The sequence below is a fragment of the Electrophorus electricus genome, chromosome 3, assembly GCF_041902795.1.
Source record: "Electrophorus electricus isolate QZ-2024a chromosome 3, ASM4190279v1, whole genome shotgun sequence".
NCBI lineage: Eukaryota > Metazoa > Chordata > Actinopteri > Gymnotiformes > Gymnotidae > Electrophorus > Electrophorus electricus.
In genome coordinates this window covers 30,616,103-30,635,085 of record NC_137499.1, presented here as the reverse complement: position 1 = coordinate 30,635,085, position 18,983 = coordinate 30,616,103, and the positions used below count along the sequence as shown (strand labels likewise).

The 18,983-nt window shown below is 36.5% G+C and overlaps 1 protein-coding gene and 1 pseudogene across 1 annotated transcript; both read right to left on the bottom strand.

The window, feature by feature from the left end:
• Positions 1-9,097: 9,097 nt before the first annotated feature.
• On the bottom strand, positions 9,098-9,940 carry LOC113575175 (myeloid-associated differentiation marker homolog). Its single transcript, XM_027006524.2, has one exon. The coding sequence runs from the start codon at positions 9,938-9,940 to the stop codon at positions 9,098-9,100; it is 843 nt and encodes a 280-aa protein (XP_026862325.2).
• A 2,517-nt stretch (positions 9,941-12,457) lies between these two features.
• On the bottom strand, positions 12,458-14,056 carry LOC113575231 (myeloid-associated differentiation marker homolog; annotated as a pseudogene).
• Positions 14,057-18,983: the final 4,927 nt, after the last annotated feature.

Below are 18,983 nucleotides of genomic sequence, written 5' to 3'. Positions count from 1 at the left end.
CACAGAGGCATAGAACATCTTGTCTCTCTGCTAGGAACCTAAATGCCAAAAGCCCAGGATGTACTAGCACTAAGGGAAAGATGGAAAAATTGACATGTTTTGAGGAACATACAATAGATGGTATGTTGGTATGACATGGAATCTGCCATGATTCCAGGAGATAAGCACCATAGGAAAGCAAAACTGATCTTGCTACTGTGCTTTTTAAATCCTGTCCAATCTAATTACTGTAATCAATGAACAAATAAGAAAAATGAGAATCTCCTAACTTTGTAATTCACTTAGTAAGTCCTTTGTTCATTACACTGACATGCCAAAAGTGTATCAAGATTATTTACAAAAGTCATGGAAAATGTAGCTTTCAGGGCCTCTGAAAACAAGACAGCTGGAAAAATGGGGAAAACAGCCACATATTCCTGATACTTATCTGCAGACACCAGTAGCACGCCCATATGTCGAGAATATTTGGGCTTAGGTCAGTGTGTGTTTTTTCAAGTCACTTTTTTATTTTACAGCAAAGATCCTTCATATTTGATACATGCCTGAAAGAAGGGGTCAAATATGCATTATTTCAACTCCCACAACTACATTCACAAACCTTAGATGCCAACAGAGATCATTAGTGACAAACATGAAACCTGTGTCTAAAACATATTCAATGTCAAATATATAAAATAGCTAGGAATTAGGTGAACAAAATTCAGAATGAAGCTTTACTATTAACATTGTAGCCATCTGAGAATAGCCATCATGTGAGTAGTCCCACAAAGTGCCTATTAATGCTTGACTGATTGATTTTTTGTGCTGTAATAATCTATTTGACTATATAGAAGACTACACTAGAACACTATAAACAAGACTGCACTTTGGACAGGACAAAAGTGTCAGAAAACATTGTTACCTTTTTTCATTAATAGTTTATTAATTATTAGACACCAGCCTAGTAGTTTATTAGTTATTAGACACCAGTCTAATTCAGTCTAGTTCAAATGACTACAATATATTTCTAAAGCTCTTCCAGGGTTGGTATAAAATGAGGCATCAGTGTATATAAACAATTACCAAGCTATTACTAGATCATTTACATTTGTGATTAAAGCTGTGTTTTCACCCATCAGTCATTTAGTAACAAAGCCACCTACTTTACAAAGTTAGTAAACATTATATTAAGAAAGTAATTGAGAAATCAGGTGAAAATATAGACCTAGCTCAGAAGGGACAAATGCAAATATGCAAAGTAATTACCCACTTGCCACAGTATAGCCAGTTTTGCCTCACAGGGGCCATGCTTTCATTAACAATTCTTATAGAATGTAGGATGTGTATGATAGACAAAAAGAGTAGTGTCAGACATATGACATGCAGTCAGTAGTCCAGTGTGGCTGGTTTCAATGAGTTTCAGGTGTGGTTGTTTTGTTAATACATTTGGGATATTCATAATTTATGGGAACAATCATCATGAGTTTCAAGGTTCTGAAAGTATCTACCGTCATCATTACTGTATGACATACCTGAAGATTTAAAATTTCAAAGTCATCTTTTCATACCATTCCCAAAATCATTATTATAACAATCAGGCTGAGACACAAAAGTTAAGACCTGTCCAGATGTATTAAAGTCTACAATACAACAAGCAGAGACCAGTAAAACATGCAATGAGTTCAGAAATTGTAAACAAGCCACTACAGGTAAAGCATAAATAAAACAAGAAGCAAATTCTAAGTTTGATACAGCAGTATAGCATGACACAGACTACTTAGAATCACCCAGAGAAACAGTAGCAAGCTTCACTCAGAGAACTGACAAAGGTGAGTATGGTAAGTATCCATATGGTAAGTTTCTATAATCAGGGCCAAGTGTAATGAGTATGGTAAATACTAAGAATAAATGAGTCCATAATCAGGGCCAGGTGCAGATGGTGCAGAGATATATATATATATATATATATATATATATATATATATATATATATATATATATATATATATATATATATATATATATATACTAAGTATTTATAGAATGAAATTTAAAATATATTTGCATTCAAGCTCTAAAATGCCCAAATATGGAGACAACATTATGGTACAGGAATAAAAATGATCAAACCATTGTATCACATTTTTTGGCACTCACATAGGAAGAATGACATATTACAGTGAATTTGAAAGTTTACAATACCCTCTATTATATCTCTTCAGGAAAAAGATGCAGATTTATTTGTAGCATATTTTGGCTTACATTAGAGTTAATTAAGTATTTAAAACTGGTTTCAGTTTCCTGTGACAAAACATATTGTTGTTAGGTTGTAGAATAGGGGTACCTGAACTGCAGAGATTGACTGTCCTGCAAAGCACAATTCAAACTGACCTAGCTCTCTAGGACTGGAACTGGACACCTGTTATAAAGACAGTATCGTCACATTAAAAAAAATGATCTATCAAATAGATAATTATTATGTTACAATTGTTTTAGAAAATAGGGTATAGAACATAAAAAACCTGAGAGAAGAAAATGTTCAGTACAGTGTCCTTCAGAATCATTAGCCGAATGTGACCAGCAAAATGCTGGTTGCACATTACTGTCATAACCTGTATCAGCAGAGCTGACAGCAAATCTGTCATAACCTGTTTCAAAATTAAATTATTCCTCTTTATTGTTAGGGAGCCAGGTGTGTAACCCTTAAAAATGGGCTCTCCAGTCATAGACATGGAGAGAGATCTATCTTAAGACTGCCTTACAGACTTTGGCGTGTAAACAAAGGGTGCTCAAACTTTAAGAAAAATGAAAATACACGATATTTCTATAATCTCTGATATATTTACCCACATTTGGTCTCTGAGTGTGCATTTTTCAAGTTTCCTCATGTTTTTTCTTGGTGTTTTAGTCAGACTGGCACAGATTATTAAAACAGGTTGGAATCACACTGGTTCAGAGCAATCATCTTGCCATAAATGGATGAAGATTATTAGTTACCAGTATGGAATTTTTGGTTTTATTTGTGGATTCACAGTATTGAAAATGTTGCAGTCTAATTTAGTAGTGGGAAACCACTAAGCAGATAAACAGTACCCAAGCCAGAGGAAACCCATAGCCCAGCTGTTCCCAGGACCTACTAGATTGTTTTGTCCTGGGAGACAAGAATGGAGTGAAGAGTGGTGGGAGCCAGAGCTGGAGAGGTGGTAGTCTTAGCTATGGTTTTATATAGTTGTATAATAGGACCTCTTCTGCCCATGACTTCCTGGAGCTGCTGCACTTATTTAGAGGAAGAAGACATTCTTCTCCCAGAGGAGTATGTGTGTCCGGGGCCAACAAAAACTGTAGCCCCTTCCATTATATTTCTCGCACTCGTCTCGCTCACTCAGTATCCCTCTCTCTAGAAAATTGGTATTTCCCCTTAAGCGAAGCAAAAAGCTGTAGCCTAAAGATGGGCTGGTCGCAGGACCCGGGCAGTACTTCCAGTTAAAAAGCAGCCATCGTTTCCATAACCCAAAGCCCTATCTCCCTCTCCCATAACCATTATCACACACTGCTCAACCTGTGGACAAACTGGGCAAACCATGCTAGACAAAACAGCAGAGAAAAAATAGGTTAGGTGCTGGATGCCCAATGAGTCTTGATGTTAGATGACCTGATTTAGCCTGACTCCAGATAATGTTGGGGAACACCATGTGGGTCTTGAAACTAAAGTTCCTACAGTAGCTCCAAACACTGCTACTCTCCTGCTTGGTGATCCAGAGGTTGACCCCTTGCCTGAGATGACACCCCTACCACCTGGTGGTCCAGATATTAACACCTCATCAGGACTGACATTGACAACACATCTAAATGATGTCACATCACTGCTCATATGACCACCAGGCAGGGCTGTTCTGTAGGATCACAGCGGCTGATATCAGTACAGCATCTGCTGGTGGTCAACATGCTCACCTCTGCTGTACTCAAAGGCCAGGTTTGAGTCTCAGGAGGGGACATCTATGCTGTCCCTTGCCTGCAGGTGCTTTCTTGTGCTCAGAAGGGTGCCAGCTGGCTTCTCTTGGGATTGGTGTTTCTGAGTGGTGTTTAAAGAGGACTGTTTCAGGCAGCAGTCACACCACCTGTTATTTAACACCAGAGGCTGTGGTGGTGTGTAAACACTTTACCATCAGGATTGTCCCAGTTTAACTGCTTCAGATGATAGACTCTGCCTGAGCAGTTTGCCTGTAGTTAACATATTGTGGCTTAAAACCACACTAATCATCATAGTCCATTCCACTTTTATTTCTCTGAGACAAGTTAAAGAGCCTTGATATTCCTGTATGCTACTTTGAGGAGTAGGGATAGTACCAACATCTCTACACAGGCCTTATTAGTGACCCAGTGATATACTAGCAATCAGCACTAAAAGTTGAGACAATTCAATTAGAAAAGGTACATGAGAAATTTCTGAAAATTGTGCACCCTGTATCCAAAGAAACCTCTAAACAAATTTAGCATTGCTTTAGCAAATGAACCACGTGAGCAGGTGTGAGTGAGAAACTTGGTGGGGTTTCTTTCATTTCCTTCATTTCTTTCAAGAAACTATCCTGAAAAATAAAGAAATTGCTTTTGTGCTTTATGCACATAAATAATCAGCTATTAAGACTGTTTGTGATCCAGCTGCCCATGTAAATTTATATTTTAAAAGCTAATGATATGTCAGTCTGTTCTGAATTTAGTCTTGCACTGTTCTGATACTCTGATCACTTACTTCTCTATCAGAGTGGTTTGTGCTTTCCAGATGTTTGGTCAAAAACATTGGTTGTCTTTGAGAAAAAAGAAAGGTGTTCTCAGAGAAGTAAGAAACCAGAGTAAAGAAATTCCTCTCCTGTACAGCTGTAAACTATAAAGATGCAGCAACAATCTAATATTGATCTTTCGGGGTTGTTTTATCAAGCAAGACTTCAGTGGAGTGATCATTTTAAACATCACCTCCACCCTCATTAGACTCACCCCGGATCATCACGATCGCTGAAAAGGAGGAGCTGAATTACACAGTGTGAAACTTGAGCCTTCTCCTCATCTGTCGTAATGGCAATATAAGTTAAAAGAGATTCTGAATCTTGATGGGTAGACAGTTAAAATTTAAGTGAGAAAGGTAACATCACTTATGGAGAATCCTGAGATCACAGTAGTAGCCAGAGTACATTGGGAGGCTATTCTGTTCTGGCCTCAACACTGTGCACATCTGTAGTAAATTCAGAATTATTAAGTTGTTATGGAAATGGAAAATAACTGTAATAGTAAATAATAGAAAAACAGCATGGAGAACTGAATGCTACCAAATAGATAGAGAGAATTGGCATAGCTTGTGCAGGAAATGATGCTAAGTCCGAATGCAAGATCTCAACTTTAGCGTGCTTAGGCAAACACATTGTTTGAATAAAGTTAATGATGAGTCAGCTTTCTTTTCTAGGTTGCTGTTGGTTAAATACGTTTTTGGACAACTACTTTGCAGTTTAATTTTAAATTATTGTATCTTGGATTAATATATATGGACTTTGAAACCTAAATAACGTACTTCCAAACTCATGTTTAAGTCATAGGATGGAAGTGGCATAACAGTAATTTGTCCAGACAGCTGTCCAAAGTCTTGGAGCTGTTTTCCTGTCATAGAAAGGTCCCTGCTAAACAGGTTTCGCCTGAGTGTTTAGGATTTGCTAACAGCTGTACTCACAGCTTTTCTTTAAAAGATTCATACTTTTATCAAAATTAAATCCAATACAACTTATCTGGTTATAATAAGACATCTTAATATTAGGGTCTTCATGGACAAATAAAGTTCAAAGCATCTTTACCTGCATGCTCAAACCATGAATTTGGCTGTTTTCTGTATGTCCGGATTCACATCATATTTTATAATTAATTCTGCCTACAGAAATCAGTTTTAGTAAAGCCTGTGGGAGTAAAGATCTGTTGCTTGCTTCCAGCATTTTGTACATTAAATAGCCTGTTCTAACCTCTCATTTAATGAAAAAGGTGGAGGAGCTATGACTCATGTAGGTTTAAATTCAGTCAGACAGTGGAATTTTCTTAACAATGTTAGCGAGCATCCTCCCTGTTTGTTCTTTTGGATTTTTCTGTTTGTTTTTATTGTTTTTGTTTGGGTTTTTTGTTGTTGTTTTTTCAAATAAGTATCTGTATTTGTTTTTTTAAATAAAAAGAATGCATTGCATTAATTCATGTAAAACATAAATGTCTGCACATCTGTCACAACATCTGTAGTAATTTAATTGATCCTATAACCTATGAAATCATCTTTCCACCTCCTTTTGAGATGTTTTGCTAGGCTTTTACTAACACCAAGTTCAATTGTTGTTTCTGCCTTTTTTCTAACATCTTTTTCTTGTTTGCTTGACTGAAATTAATTGAAGAAAAAGACTTGTCCAACTTATCTTTAAATAAAATGTTGGAACTTTGACAGGATATTGTGAATAATTTTACTATATAAAGAAATGCTGATAAATTTGACTATACAAATATATAATATTTACATAGAAATATTTTCTATATAATTTTACTATATAAAAAAATGCTGGATATATTATCTTGTAAATAGTCAGACTCATGAGGTTACCATTTTCCGAACCTCAATTTCTTCAGATGTGTAAGAAAATTGCAAAATAATTGCCTCTACTATGGTCTTGCAAATACATTGTGTAACGCCAAGCAACTTTTTCAATTTTTTCAAAGAAGGATCACACTGGTGTGTGGTAGAAAGGTAACATTTAATCCTTGAAACATTTCTTATTTAAGGCCATTCATGTTTGGAATGTATGATGGTCTATAAATCAACATTTATACAGACTGATTCATATTATTTCAGTGTGCCTACAAAGAGATGTTTGAATCCTGACACTGCTCTTTCTTCAGATGATGTCCAATGCTCTTGTCATGGATAATCAACACACACACAAACATATACACAATTGACCCATTGCTTCTATATTTTATTAGGATTAGAGTTCAGTGATGTCTGTAGTGTGAATTTCCCTATACTTTAACAATTTCATAAAATATTGTCAACATTTGTTTTCACTTGTTTCATTATCATTTTGGTGTCTTCTGTATTTCCAGATTGTAGAGTGGATCATTTACTGCAACATTTAATCTCGTTGTCATGAATTACTATTTAACAGATGATGTATGCTACTGCCCACTGACATTGGAGGGTGGGGGTCACACCCCTGAACCCCCCAGCAAGTTCAGTTTTTGGACCTTTGTATTTCTAAAGCCAAGCATATGACCATGCACAGACTAGATATTTATGAATATTTACAAAGTCAATGTGCTGCATCTTTTCAGTAAAAAAATATATTGATTTACATATTCAAAAGGGTGCTACACCCCTGCTACACCCTCCAGTGCACCAGCCTTGCTGGTCTACTAACCACTGGCCACGTCCTCTTATTACCTCAACACCTAAGCCCCATTTACAATCTTGTGTGAAGTCTCTTGTGCGAGGCTAAGTTGCCAAGCATTATATCTTTCCATGCCTGTTGTCTTTTGCCTATTTGAGCTTGCTGCGAGTTCTTCTGTGATTACCCTCCATTTGCTATAGCAAAAGGATAAACCTCTGGGGAAAAAACTCCAGTTGGTACAATTTAATGGAGCTGAACCTTGAATATAAATATAGATTGATCTGATGTAATAGGGCAGGATTGAGAGACATCATCTCTGTAAAAACATCTTTTAAATATAAAATAGTCAATTTTGTTTTCTCCTGAAAAACAGCCACCATAATCTATCTCCATAAGGTATTCTCACACCTGCAAATATTGACAGAATGATAAGAGGTATATAAATGAAGAAATCCTTTAGCAGATAAAGCCTAGCCTGGGTCATAGCACTGGATATATATAGCAAATTATTTGACTTCTTCTACATTAGATACAGACAACACTATGCATATGCTGGCAGTTGTTTAAACAGTTCTGAAGAACTCTACACAGTTCTGACCTTTTTAAGCAGAATTATTTGTTATCTCAGGAAAAAGTGAATTCCCTACAAGAGTCATATGTATCAACTAAAAAAGGAACCCAGAGTGAGTATGTAATGTCACAATTTCGATATTGCTGCTGCCATTGCATCCTTGTTATAGGACTGATAGGAAAAACAATTATTATGAGATTTATCATCTCTAATGAATGCAGAGACATTTTCTTTAGACTTTAAAATCATGGCGCCTTGGGGCTGACAGGTTTAATTATGTATGATTTATGTATGATTTGAATAATGTTTTCATATGCCATGAATTCTGTGTATACTCTAATGTGTCCATCAGCAGAGAAGCGGAAAAAAAGAAAAATAAATCAGGATAAAACCATGTAGCTGAATATAGCTGTAGGGTGTGATTTGTGCAACAATACATATACTTGTATGAACTATGTTTCTTTGGTGATGTCACCATAGTCACAGCTTAGTGACCTTTAGATCAGGCCTGTCTTATTTCATTAACTGCCTACAACAGCATTATTTTTCTAGTGAACTGTGAAGCAATACAAATATTTTTCTATTTGTGGCTACAGTCTTTACTGTTTGTGCTTGAAGCTGGATTTGATATTTGCCACATGCAGTGATATCCTATGATATCACATGACCAAAACCTGTCATTCTTGTATGATATCATCCTATGATGTTAAACACTACCAAAACCTTCATTCTTGTATGTTGACAAATCTAATGAGCTTGGCCTCAGCATTACACATTACATTACATTACGCATTACTTACTTTCCAATATATACATCAGAAAAAATGTAACCAAAATAAAATGTTTTGTTATTAGCATGTTACTTTGAGTATTTTGTCTTGTTTTGGATTTTTGGTTGTAAAAATGTGTTGTTTTTTTAATTAGATGGTCACCAAACCTTTTTGGTTTTAAAAATTCTTGTAATTCCACTAACCACAAAAAGGAGGGGAGGTCAAATGTTAATGCGTGTAATAAACAGTGTGGTCAAAACTGCCATTGCTATTTATTTATTCCTTTAAAAAAATTCCGTAGTATATATACAAACACAGTATAATGTTGTTTAATATAAAGAGCAACAGGTGTTTTTTGCACTTTATTTTTCTCACCGCTAATGGGTGAAGAATGCAAGTTTAATAGAGTAAACTGCATCAAAAGTGTAGGCAATGGCATTAATCGCAGTCATAAAGGACACCACCACCAGTTTATCCCAACTACAGAAATGACAGTCAATAGGGCGTGGGTTTTTTTCGAAGGCGTAAAGTGGCCAGATAACCAAAGCACTCATGTACATCACTGCAGCCAGGATATTGTATACAGTAACTAGTTTATCAAAAGGGATGGGAAAGCTTGACAGCAATCTCCCAACAGTGAGGATGATGATGAGCAAAGCAAAGAGGAAGCACAGTGAATATACTGCTATGCACCACTGAAGCCCTGGAAATATGTTATAATTAGAAGGATTTAAAGAGGTGAATATGATACAAGCCACAAAGGTCTCCAGGATCTTCAGAAGACCAGAGAAAGTAGAGAGGAATCCACTGATCTCCCCAGGTCTTCTGTGGGCCAACCAGACCTCTACAGCATACAGCCCCAAACATATCCAGGACAGAACGGAGGCACAAATCTCCTGAAGGCAGGTGGGGCACGTGAAGATGGCAGAATAAATAACTGAGGCAGCGAGTACCATAAGTGTGGCCAGCATGGCAAAGGCTGTAGTGAAGTCATCCCAGGAGATTGGCACCTTGTCACTGAGGTTGGTGAACTCCAGGATGAGGATGAAGAGCGTCATGAAGCAGCAGAAGCACCAGGTGAACATGCACCAGGCCCAGTAGGATGAGATAGAATGGCTCACAGAGGCCACCAGGCTAAAACAGATGCAAGTCAGGGCAGTTTCAAAAATTCGCACAATTCCAACGGGTGAAGTCAGCAATCTGAAATCCACAGACACCATGGTGATCACTGAGTTTTCTATGTTCACACAGATCCTTTCCGTTATATCCGACAATGCAATCCTTCGTGTTGTCCTTTTTTGAATCAACCTTTGTAACTCCAGGGATTCACTAAACATCCAGATTAGTCATCTACATTAGTACATGTTTGTGACCTTCCTTCCCTGTAACCTTTTCTTCCTCCCGCTTTACATTTCTCTCTGTACCACTTGTATAATGGTGGTAAAGCAAATTTAATCTATGAGTTAAAATAGTTCCCTGTAAGTAAATCCTGTGATCGTTCCAAAACAAACTTAACCAAAAATGTCTCTTCCATGTGAGCATAGAAAAAACATCAGCCCATATGAATCTTATCAGCTCCACTTTATGATCTATTTCTAGTATCTTATTGGTGGTTGATTCAATCTTATCAAATGAACAAGGTCTTTGCATGCTGGACTCTGATCTGAAGTCAAACTGCTCTAGAAATTTTAATGTATGTACAATCATTGAGTTAGATCGGGGAATCTCAACCTTTTCCACCTCAGGGCCCACCTGTTTATAACTAGAAAGCAGTTATTTCCTCAGTGATTGTAAAAGCTTTCTTATTCCATGCAATATGTCTGGTTACAAGGTAGCTATTTTTCAGGGCACACTTGGACTGTGATGTTATGGAAACAGCTGTTTGCTTTTGGAGCTTCAGTCCATCGCATTTTCATTGAAAGTACTCCACTGGCTTTGCAACAAGAGTGGGGCGTTTGGTCTCTAGATGTCGCTTTAGTTTTGAAGGTTCTAGCGGTTCATTTGAAAGAGTCCAACTACACTATAGACCCTGGGCTTTCAGGTGAGCATCATCACCTCCCCCTGTGCAGAGTACATTTGACATACCCTGAGTTGTATGTGCGGACAATTTTTTGCTTTTTCTGAGGAACAGTGTTGCCATTCTTTCATTATTTAAGAAACCTCTCTATCTCTGGTTGGCTAATTGTCAGCATCAGTGCCTCCATTGTCTCAAAACTGATGTTGTTTAATTTGCCTTGAGTTACTTCTGTGATATATTTTTATTTGTGTGTTTCTATTATTTATATATTTATAGTTTGAACACAATTGATCTCTTGATTTTTACTTATACTAAATCTTTTTTCACTTATACTTTTATGACTTAAATTGCCATTATCAGCTACAGACTACATCTTTCCCTTGAGGATAAGCCTGCACTCCACTAGAGGGTGTGTCATGGCCCACTTGTTGAGAAACTCTTAGCTAGGACTCAAACCCTTAACACTCTGCTTTAAAAGACTCTGAAATTTCAGGAATACCAAGCTAGAGAGAGTGAATCCTCAAAATCTTCTCCAGTAGTGGTGAATATAGTATACCTGTGTAGCTGGAGTACAGTATCCAGTGTTAAAGGAAAACAACATGAAATGAAAATACATTTTCCTTCTGTAATGTGACATTTTTCCAAATGAAATGATATCATGACAAGATTTGTTTTTATCCATCAGGACTTGACTGGATCATGACACATGACATGATATTACTGGTTAATATTATTTTTCCTTGTCAGTATTGCTGACTTATAAATGACATCTTGAAAATTAGCAAACATCATTGTTGTTTAATGGGAAATTATGAAAAAAATAGGAGTGGTTCCATAAAGGCTACCAGATAATTTTATAGAATAAAGGACAACATCAGGTTTCTACCATATCTATTCAACACTTATGGGATCAAAATATAAGCCTGCCTTTCACTCTGTATGCGCCTTACTCCACCCACTCAACGGTAATTAAACAATTAAACAAACATTCCTCCATATTTTTTTTCTTCTGATATTTGTGCTGTCAATTAGCTTTTAGTGTAAAGTATACAGCAAGCTGTGAAAACATATTTGCTTTTTAATTCTGCAATATTTGACAAATACTTCTGGGATAACCTCTTTTTGTGAGAACAATAAACCTGACATTTGTCAGATTTATTGCATGTGTTACATACCCTCCGTCATAGTACTATATATTATGCAGTACTCTGTGTGATATTCTGAATATTCTAAAACAATAACCTACAGGACTTGTTCAGGTATTTCTCCCTTAGTCTTTAAAGCCCATTGGCACTTTCACTAACTCATACATCAACAGCCCATGAGATTTGTCAGAGATGTCTGGCCATACACATTCCTTCATACATCATAAACTCTCTCGCTCTCTCTCTCTCTCTCTCTCGCTCGTGTTTTTTTTTTTTCAATTAACATATGTATTTACCTTGTTAAACAAAATAATAATAATAATAATAATAATAATAATAACTTTCTGGGTTGTTTTGCTTTGTGAAAGTTTTTATCTCATAGTTATACTGAAGGTTAGCTAGTCAAATGTATCTTACTTATTTAACTTGTTTGTTTGTTTGGGTTTTTTTTTGGTTTGTTTGTTTTTGTAATTTATAAAAAGCGCATCAATAAGACCACTTCAAAATAAAAGGTTCATTTAGTGTGCTCATAAATACTTTTATTTAAGTACTATTATTTATTTTTCAATAAAAAATATAATTAAGGCTAGGAGTATGTCACTAGAATCCAATAGAATCCACTTATGTCACTAGAATCACTGCATACAGTAGGTAAAAATTATTTCCAAAGCAGGCTCTTATAAACATTAATCCATTTAAAAATTGCAGAGTGAATGTACTTTACACAACTGTAGTCAACAATATAGGTAGACTTAATATTACATGAGCATACCATGCTACATAGATGTAACATTTAACCAATGTGATATATGTTTAGCAGATGTGAGTATGGTACATACATTAGCAAGCTGTCCAGGAATTTGTACACAATTTTATCAATTTCATTTATACAAATTTAAGTGAAAACAAAAGCAAAGTTATGATACCTAACTACTATATTTCAAAGAGTGTATTTAAAAGCATTCAAAAAGTATCTGTAAACTTTCTCTTAATTCTTAAGCAGTACACTGTCTGGTTCACATGCAAATTAATGCAGTCTGTTCTTAAGCAGGTGTAATAAAGAACACTAGACGTACTGAATAGCATGTATCCACAATATAGACAATGAGGTTAACACAGGTCATAAAGGACACTACCACTAGACTGTCCCAGGAACAGTGATTGCAGACTTCTGGCCTTGGATATCCCTGAAAGCTGTAAAGTGGCCATATAACCACTGCCGTCATGTACATCATAACAGCCAGTACATTGTAACCGGTGAGCACTTTGTCAAATGGGAAGGGGCACAGAGCTAGCTGCCTACAGATGGTGAGGATGATGATGAGGATAGCAAAGATGAAGCAGATTGAGTAAACTGCCACACACCACTGCAACCCGGCAAAGAGCTTGTATCTGCCTGGGTCAAGACAGATGAAGATGATGCAGGCGATGAATGCTTCCAGAACTTTCATCAGGCCTGGAACTGTGGACAGGAAGCCACTAATCTCACCAGATTTCGCTCGGTTTAGTCCTACTTCCACAGCATACATAATGAAACAAATGCAGGATATAACTGAGGCAGCAATGTGACAAGAAGAAGAAGAGCAAACAAAGAAGGTGGGGTAAATGACCGAGGCCGCCAGTACCATAAGTGTGGCCAGCATGGCAAAGGCTGTAGTGAAGTCATCCCAGGAGATTGGTACCTTGGCACTGAGGTTGGTGAATTCCAGGATGAGGATGAAGAGGGTCATGAAGCAGCAGAAGCACCAGGTGAACATGCGCCAGGCCTAGTAGGAGGAGTTAGAATGGCCCACAGAGGCCACCAGGCTAAAACAGACACATGACAGCACAATTTCCAGTATCCGTACAATGCCAACCGGCATGGTGACGGTGCGAATGTCCAATGTAACCATGATTGCAAAGTCCTTCTAGTACTAGCTTTCTTTTACTGTTCACTGTCTTTCCTCGGGTTAATTTAAATTTGCTCTTCAATCCTTATGTCTTATTAGAGTACTTTGACCTCACTTTATTACTCTTAAAAACATTCCAGTGGAGTATGGTTAGTTATCTAATATTTTCCTACTTCTCTTTAACTCTTCTCATTTCTTTTTTTTTGTCTTGGTAAGTTTTGTCTTGGTATCGTCGTCTCTCCGTCTGCTGTTAGTTCTTCCACAGAGATAGAGCTGTGGGGTGGAGGGAAGGGCGTTCTTTAGACTGCTCCCTGTAACTGATACCTGAGCAGAAGTTATTCCACAAATGGTCATCTGTCTGTAGACTAACAGCCAATAAAATGTTGAATGCATGCTCTTACCGCCTCTTGGTTATGCATGGAGATAAAAGTGTATCCACCAGCTCCACTGTTGTGCAAATCACTAGTTTTATTGACAGTCATGGAAATGAGTCACCAAATAAAGGCTCATTTCTCTGTTTTCATTGTTAAAAGTCTGATTTATGGAGAGGAACTTACAAAGGCTAGTTTCTTTTCACATATTAAACATTATTGTTCTTTTTATTGGAAATGATATATTTAGTCAATAACAGCTCAATTTTCCATTTGGAAATAACTTTTGTCTTTTAAAGTTCTAACAGTTATCTGAGCTGAGTATGAATGAGCATGGAGTAATTTCTTAATCTGCACTTTTGATCTTCCCATGAACATGCTTGAGTAATGTCACTGGCCACTTGCAAATGCCCTCGTTTGGTCTTTCAGCTTCAATAGTGTGACCTAAGTAGTTGATCTAAGGTGTTAAACTTCCACAGTGAACCACCTTTTTAAGTCTGACTAAACCTAGGTGTGGCTCAGTTTGTTATGAGCAAGTATGAGTGAATGATTTACAGCTTTACAATGGGAGGAACCCATGGCTGTTTACATTTTCATACATTTTAAATGCTTTATGGTCAAGTAGAGTCAGTTTAGATTTCAAAGTCTTTTGTTTGCAAATAATGCAGAATTGAAATGAAATTAAAGTTAGTTGAAATCTTTTGGATTATAATCACCCTTGTCTATCAGTTATTTTACTGTACTCTAGCCAGTAGGTGCCCACTTCATAAACAACACTCTTTATCGGAGTAATTTTCCACTCCAATACCTTCAAACTAGCTTTATTCAACAAAAAGAAACAAAATATTGTAAGATAGTAGAGAGATAGTAAGATTAGATAAAGTTAGTATTATGTATATTATAAATATTCATAGTGGCTGCCTGAAAATCATGTAAGGGTCTAAACTGAGAGTTTATGTGAATGCACATGGCTTTTAGTCTATACAATTTGAAATAAGGGAGACCAATGCAAACTCTGAAAAGCCACAAACAAGCTGTGTTTTCCCTGTTCTTAAACTCTGTTCATCTTATTAAAGTTTGGATCAGATGATAAGTTAAATTGCATATGTAAGGGCAGAAAACACTAAACTCTGTAGTTGTGCACAGAAAAATATTTGTGGAACTTTATTCAAATTTTATGATACATAACTGCATAAAGGTGTTATTTCAGGATGTTACGTAAAACAGTAACAAGTTTGCCTAGCTGCATATGGGCATGTCCATGAGCCAGAGAGAGTAGAATGGACTTTGTTCTTTCATGTATGTGTAAGCAAACAGACACACAGCATGCCTGGCCCATATCTGCTACAATGGATTAAATACTTATGTGCACACAGAAATTATTTTTTTATTCTATTGCAATGTTGAATGCTCCATTGGTTTAGTGAATGATTAGAGATTAGGTAACATGGCCTTTGAGTCAACTATGTCACACCCTTCTCCCTGACCAGTCTGTAACCGACAGTGTTCCCCAGAATCCTTCAGTCCTCCAGTCACCAGAGCTTAAAAGCACCTGTTCCTAGTTAAACTTTAATCTGTGTCCCCATATGTGATCTCTTGTTTTAGAGTGGCTTTGCAAAGTCTCGTTTTGGTGTGCCTTGCATGTCTGAGCCTAATACCTTATGTGTACTTACCTTATGATTACTTACCTTATGCCCATCTATATTGTTTATATCTCTTTACCTACCCTAATTTGTATCTGTTTGTTTCTCTCTGTTACCAACTCCATTACTGATAGCGACTCTGGATCTCTCCGTTGCTGTTACAATAAAGTCCCTATTTTTATACTTGCTATCGACTACCAATCGGTCATTGAGAAATTCTGACAAATTGAGGAATACAGATGTTTCATATCACATTATTTTTCTTAACATCCTTTTGTAGCCACTGTTAGTTAACTGTTGGCAAATGCTCTCTTGCAAACTGAAGTTAGCTTTACTTCATTGATATGCTCACTAAATTCTAGAATCGGGTTACTGCACACAGCTATTTTTTAACATTTTATTTAAATTTTGTTGAATGAAATTCTCCATCACTCTCTGCTGCATGCTTGAAGCAAAACAACAGATGAAATATGTATTTCACTGGACTGGCACATTGATAATAATGATTATGTGTTTAATTCATTCAGTATTGTAAACAAAGTACTTATTCCTGCTGTTGTTCTCTGCTGGCTTTAGTCCAGCAGCTACTTAGTCGTGGGAAAGGCAGGCTGTGGGAGCCTGGAGTTAGTATTAAAAATGAACCCTTTTGATCAGGTCTATACACAGCAGGCCCCAAAGTCCATAAAGTAGCCAACCCTTCCTTCATGAATAATGAAGAATGTCATCACTGGTAAAAAGTGTTTTTTGTTTGTTTTTTTTACTATTAATGCACATGAAAATGTAAAAAGCACCAAAAAGACACCTAGGCCTCTAACATGCTAAACAAAGCTAATCATTTCAGTCACAGTGCTAATGACCCTGTACATGTGGAATTCATAATTCTAAATAGAATCATAATTAGAACTGAATATTTCCCTGAACAGCCAGTTTTCAACTGATCACCCAAATTTGTACTTAATGATTCATCTGTCACTTGCACAAGTTTGGATCAACCACACTGTCTCATTTGTAGTTACATAGTTTTCTGACTATTAGCCTATAGTCTTCAATCACTCTAAAGAAGGATTTTGCAAAACCTGTTCTGGAGTAACACATTCCTGTGTGGCTAAGAGATTTTTCTTGCATCTCTGTAATAAAGGACATTTTACAAACTCTTAAACTCATAGCAAAATGCTACTGACAAAATCATTAACAGTTAAAAGTAGCATCAAGTCAGTATGCGGGGGGGGGGGGGGGTATTATACACAAAACCCATACATAACTGCAAGCAGTCAATAACAAATCTCATTTCACTGGATCTGTGCCAGCAAAGTGTGTATACTATGAAAACAGTATAAACATAAACAAACCTTAATCTCATGCCCTTGTAAGAAACATTCTGAACTCTAAACGTGCAGCGTTTAAACATATACACATAGTTTAAACACATAGTGGCTAAAATTTATTGGTTACAAATCCTCCACCTTAGCATGCAGTGCTTGAAAATGCAGCCTGTTGTGCCCCAGAGGTGACCATTTCAGCTTGGAATGAACAGCCAAAACACCACCATAGGTTTCAGTTTGTCAACAGAAAAAATGGGAAAAGTTCCTCTGCCCACCACCATTTGATTATTGCTCTAGTGTGAAGTGCTCAATAATTAGGTCAGGAGAGTTCAGTAAGGTTTGTCAGCTACTAAGCAAACTAAAGTTTTAATAACCAGATAATTTTTTTTTAATGTTATTCCATGCTTTTGCCAGCTTCCTTGGGATTTCAGGATCTAGCATGGCACCACTGTTCAACTAAGTAGTTATTTCACTGCATTTAACAAGTTTGGCACCTTGTGCTATTCTAACCCGTACCATTACATCACTAATGAATACATCACTAAATTGATACAATTAATAATTTACCATTTAAACTAACAAACTACAAAGTTAAACCAATATCTCAGCTGCATTAAAAGATCCTACTGCAGCAGGCTGTACAGAGACCACATTGCCCTTTATAGGCATCGGTGACACACATCTATTATAATGTGACGTAGTCACAGGCCTAGCCTGAGTCTGGGTGTTAATGGCGCCAATCTGAGAATAACACAGAATAATAAATTGTCTGTTAGGTGAAAATGGGTTATGTGAGTCATTGGTATGAAGTCTTATGAAAAACTGGATGAATTAAAGACTGAACTGGGCTGAACTGGTTTTATCCTGCTCCGCTTACAGGAGGTATGTTATGACACTCAGTTAAGTAATATGATATGAATTAACTAATTTATTCTTATTAAAAGCTCATAACTATGTTAGAAAAGTACTTGCATGCAAACAATGTGGCTTCTGAGGAACTATAAAAACAAAGACAATGAACAAAAAGATCAGCAATTTGCATTGCAACACATTACATTGCAGTAACACACTGAGGCCTACTGATTTTAACAAGAAAGACACACCATGTAGGTGAATCATCATTAAACCATGATTAATTATCTTCCACTAATTATATGATAGTCACTGTTTATGGCACAAGCAGTCCAGTCCCCAGATACACATTTTGCATCTCTGCTTCCTTACTTTCTCTCTCACATAAAGCATAGGTTCCTTTTTCTATGTTTGCAGGTTTTATTGCTGAAATAGAAGTTTATTTGGCTTTATTTAGAGAGCATGTTTTTATTGACATATTTAAAAGGTTCCTCACTAAGAAAAAAAAAAAGGATTTGACCTTTTGCTTGTGGCTAGGCTTTCATAGACTGAAAAAGGGAGCACAGAAAAAAACTGAAATTTAGCAAATAAATGTCACTTAAATGTCAAATAGTGATTCAAGACTGCTGTATGTATTACAGATTAAGAAAAATATGGTTATAAATGTTCAAGAATAAACAAAGTAGTTTCAAACTTTCTGCACATATGCAGCATATGTTTTAGCTCACAGCAACACCTTGTGGCCAGGAGTGGAAGCAGCATATTAAGTCTCACTGACCACTTACTTGTCTGCATGAAATATGTTCTCGAGAGAATGGTAAATTAAAAAAAAATGTCTTGATGTTATTAAAATACTTTTGCATTTTTGTTTTGCATTTATCATGCTATTTACATGCAAGTGTACATGCACTTTAATGTATTTTCTATCACTTCATTATATGAGTTAGAATACATTTGTAAAATTTTTATAGTCTCACAAGCTGTATTGTCAGAGGTCTTGCACATGAGGGAAAATAACTGATCT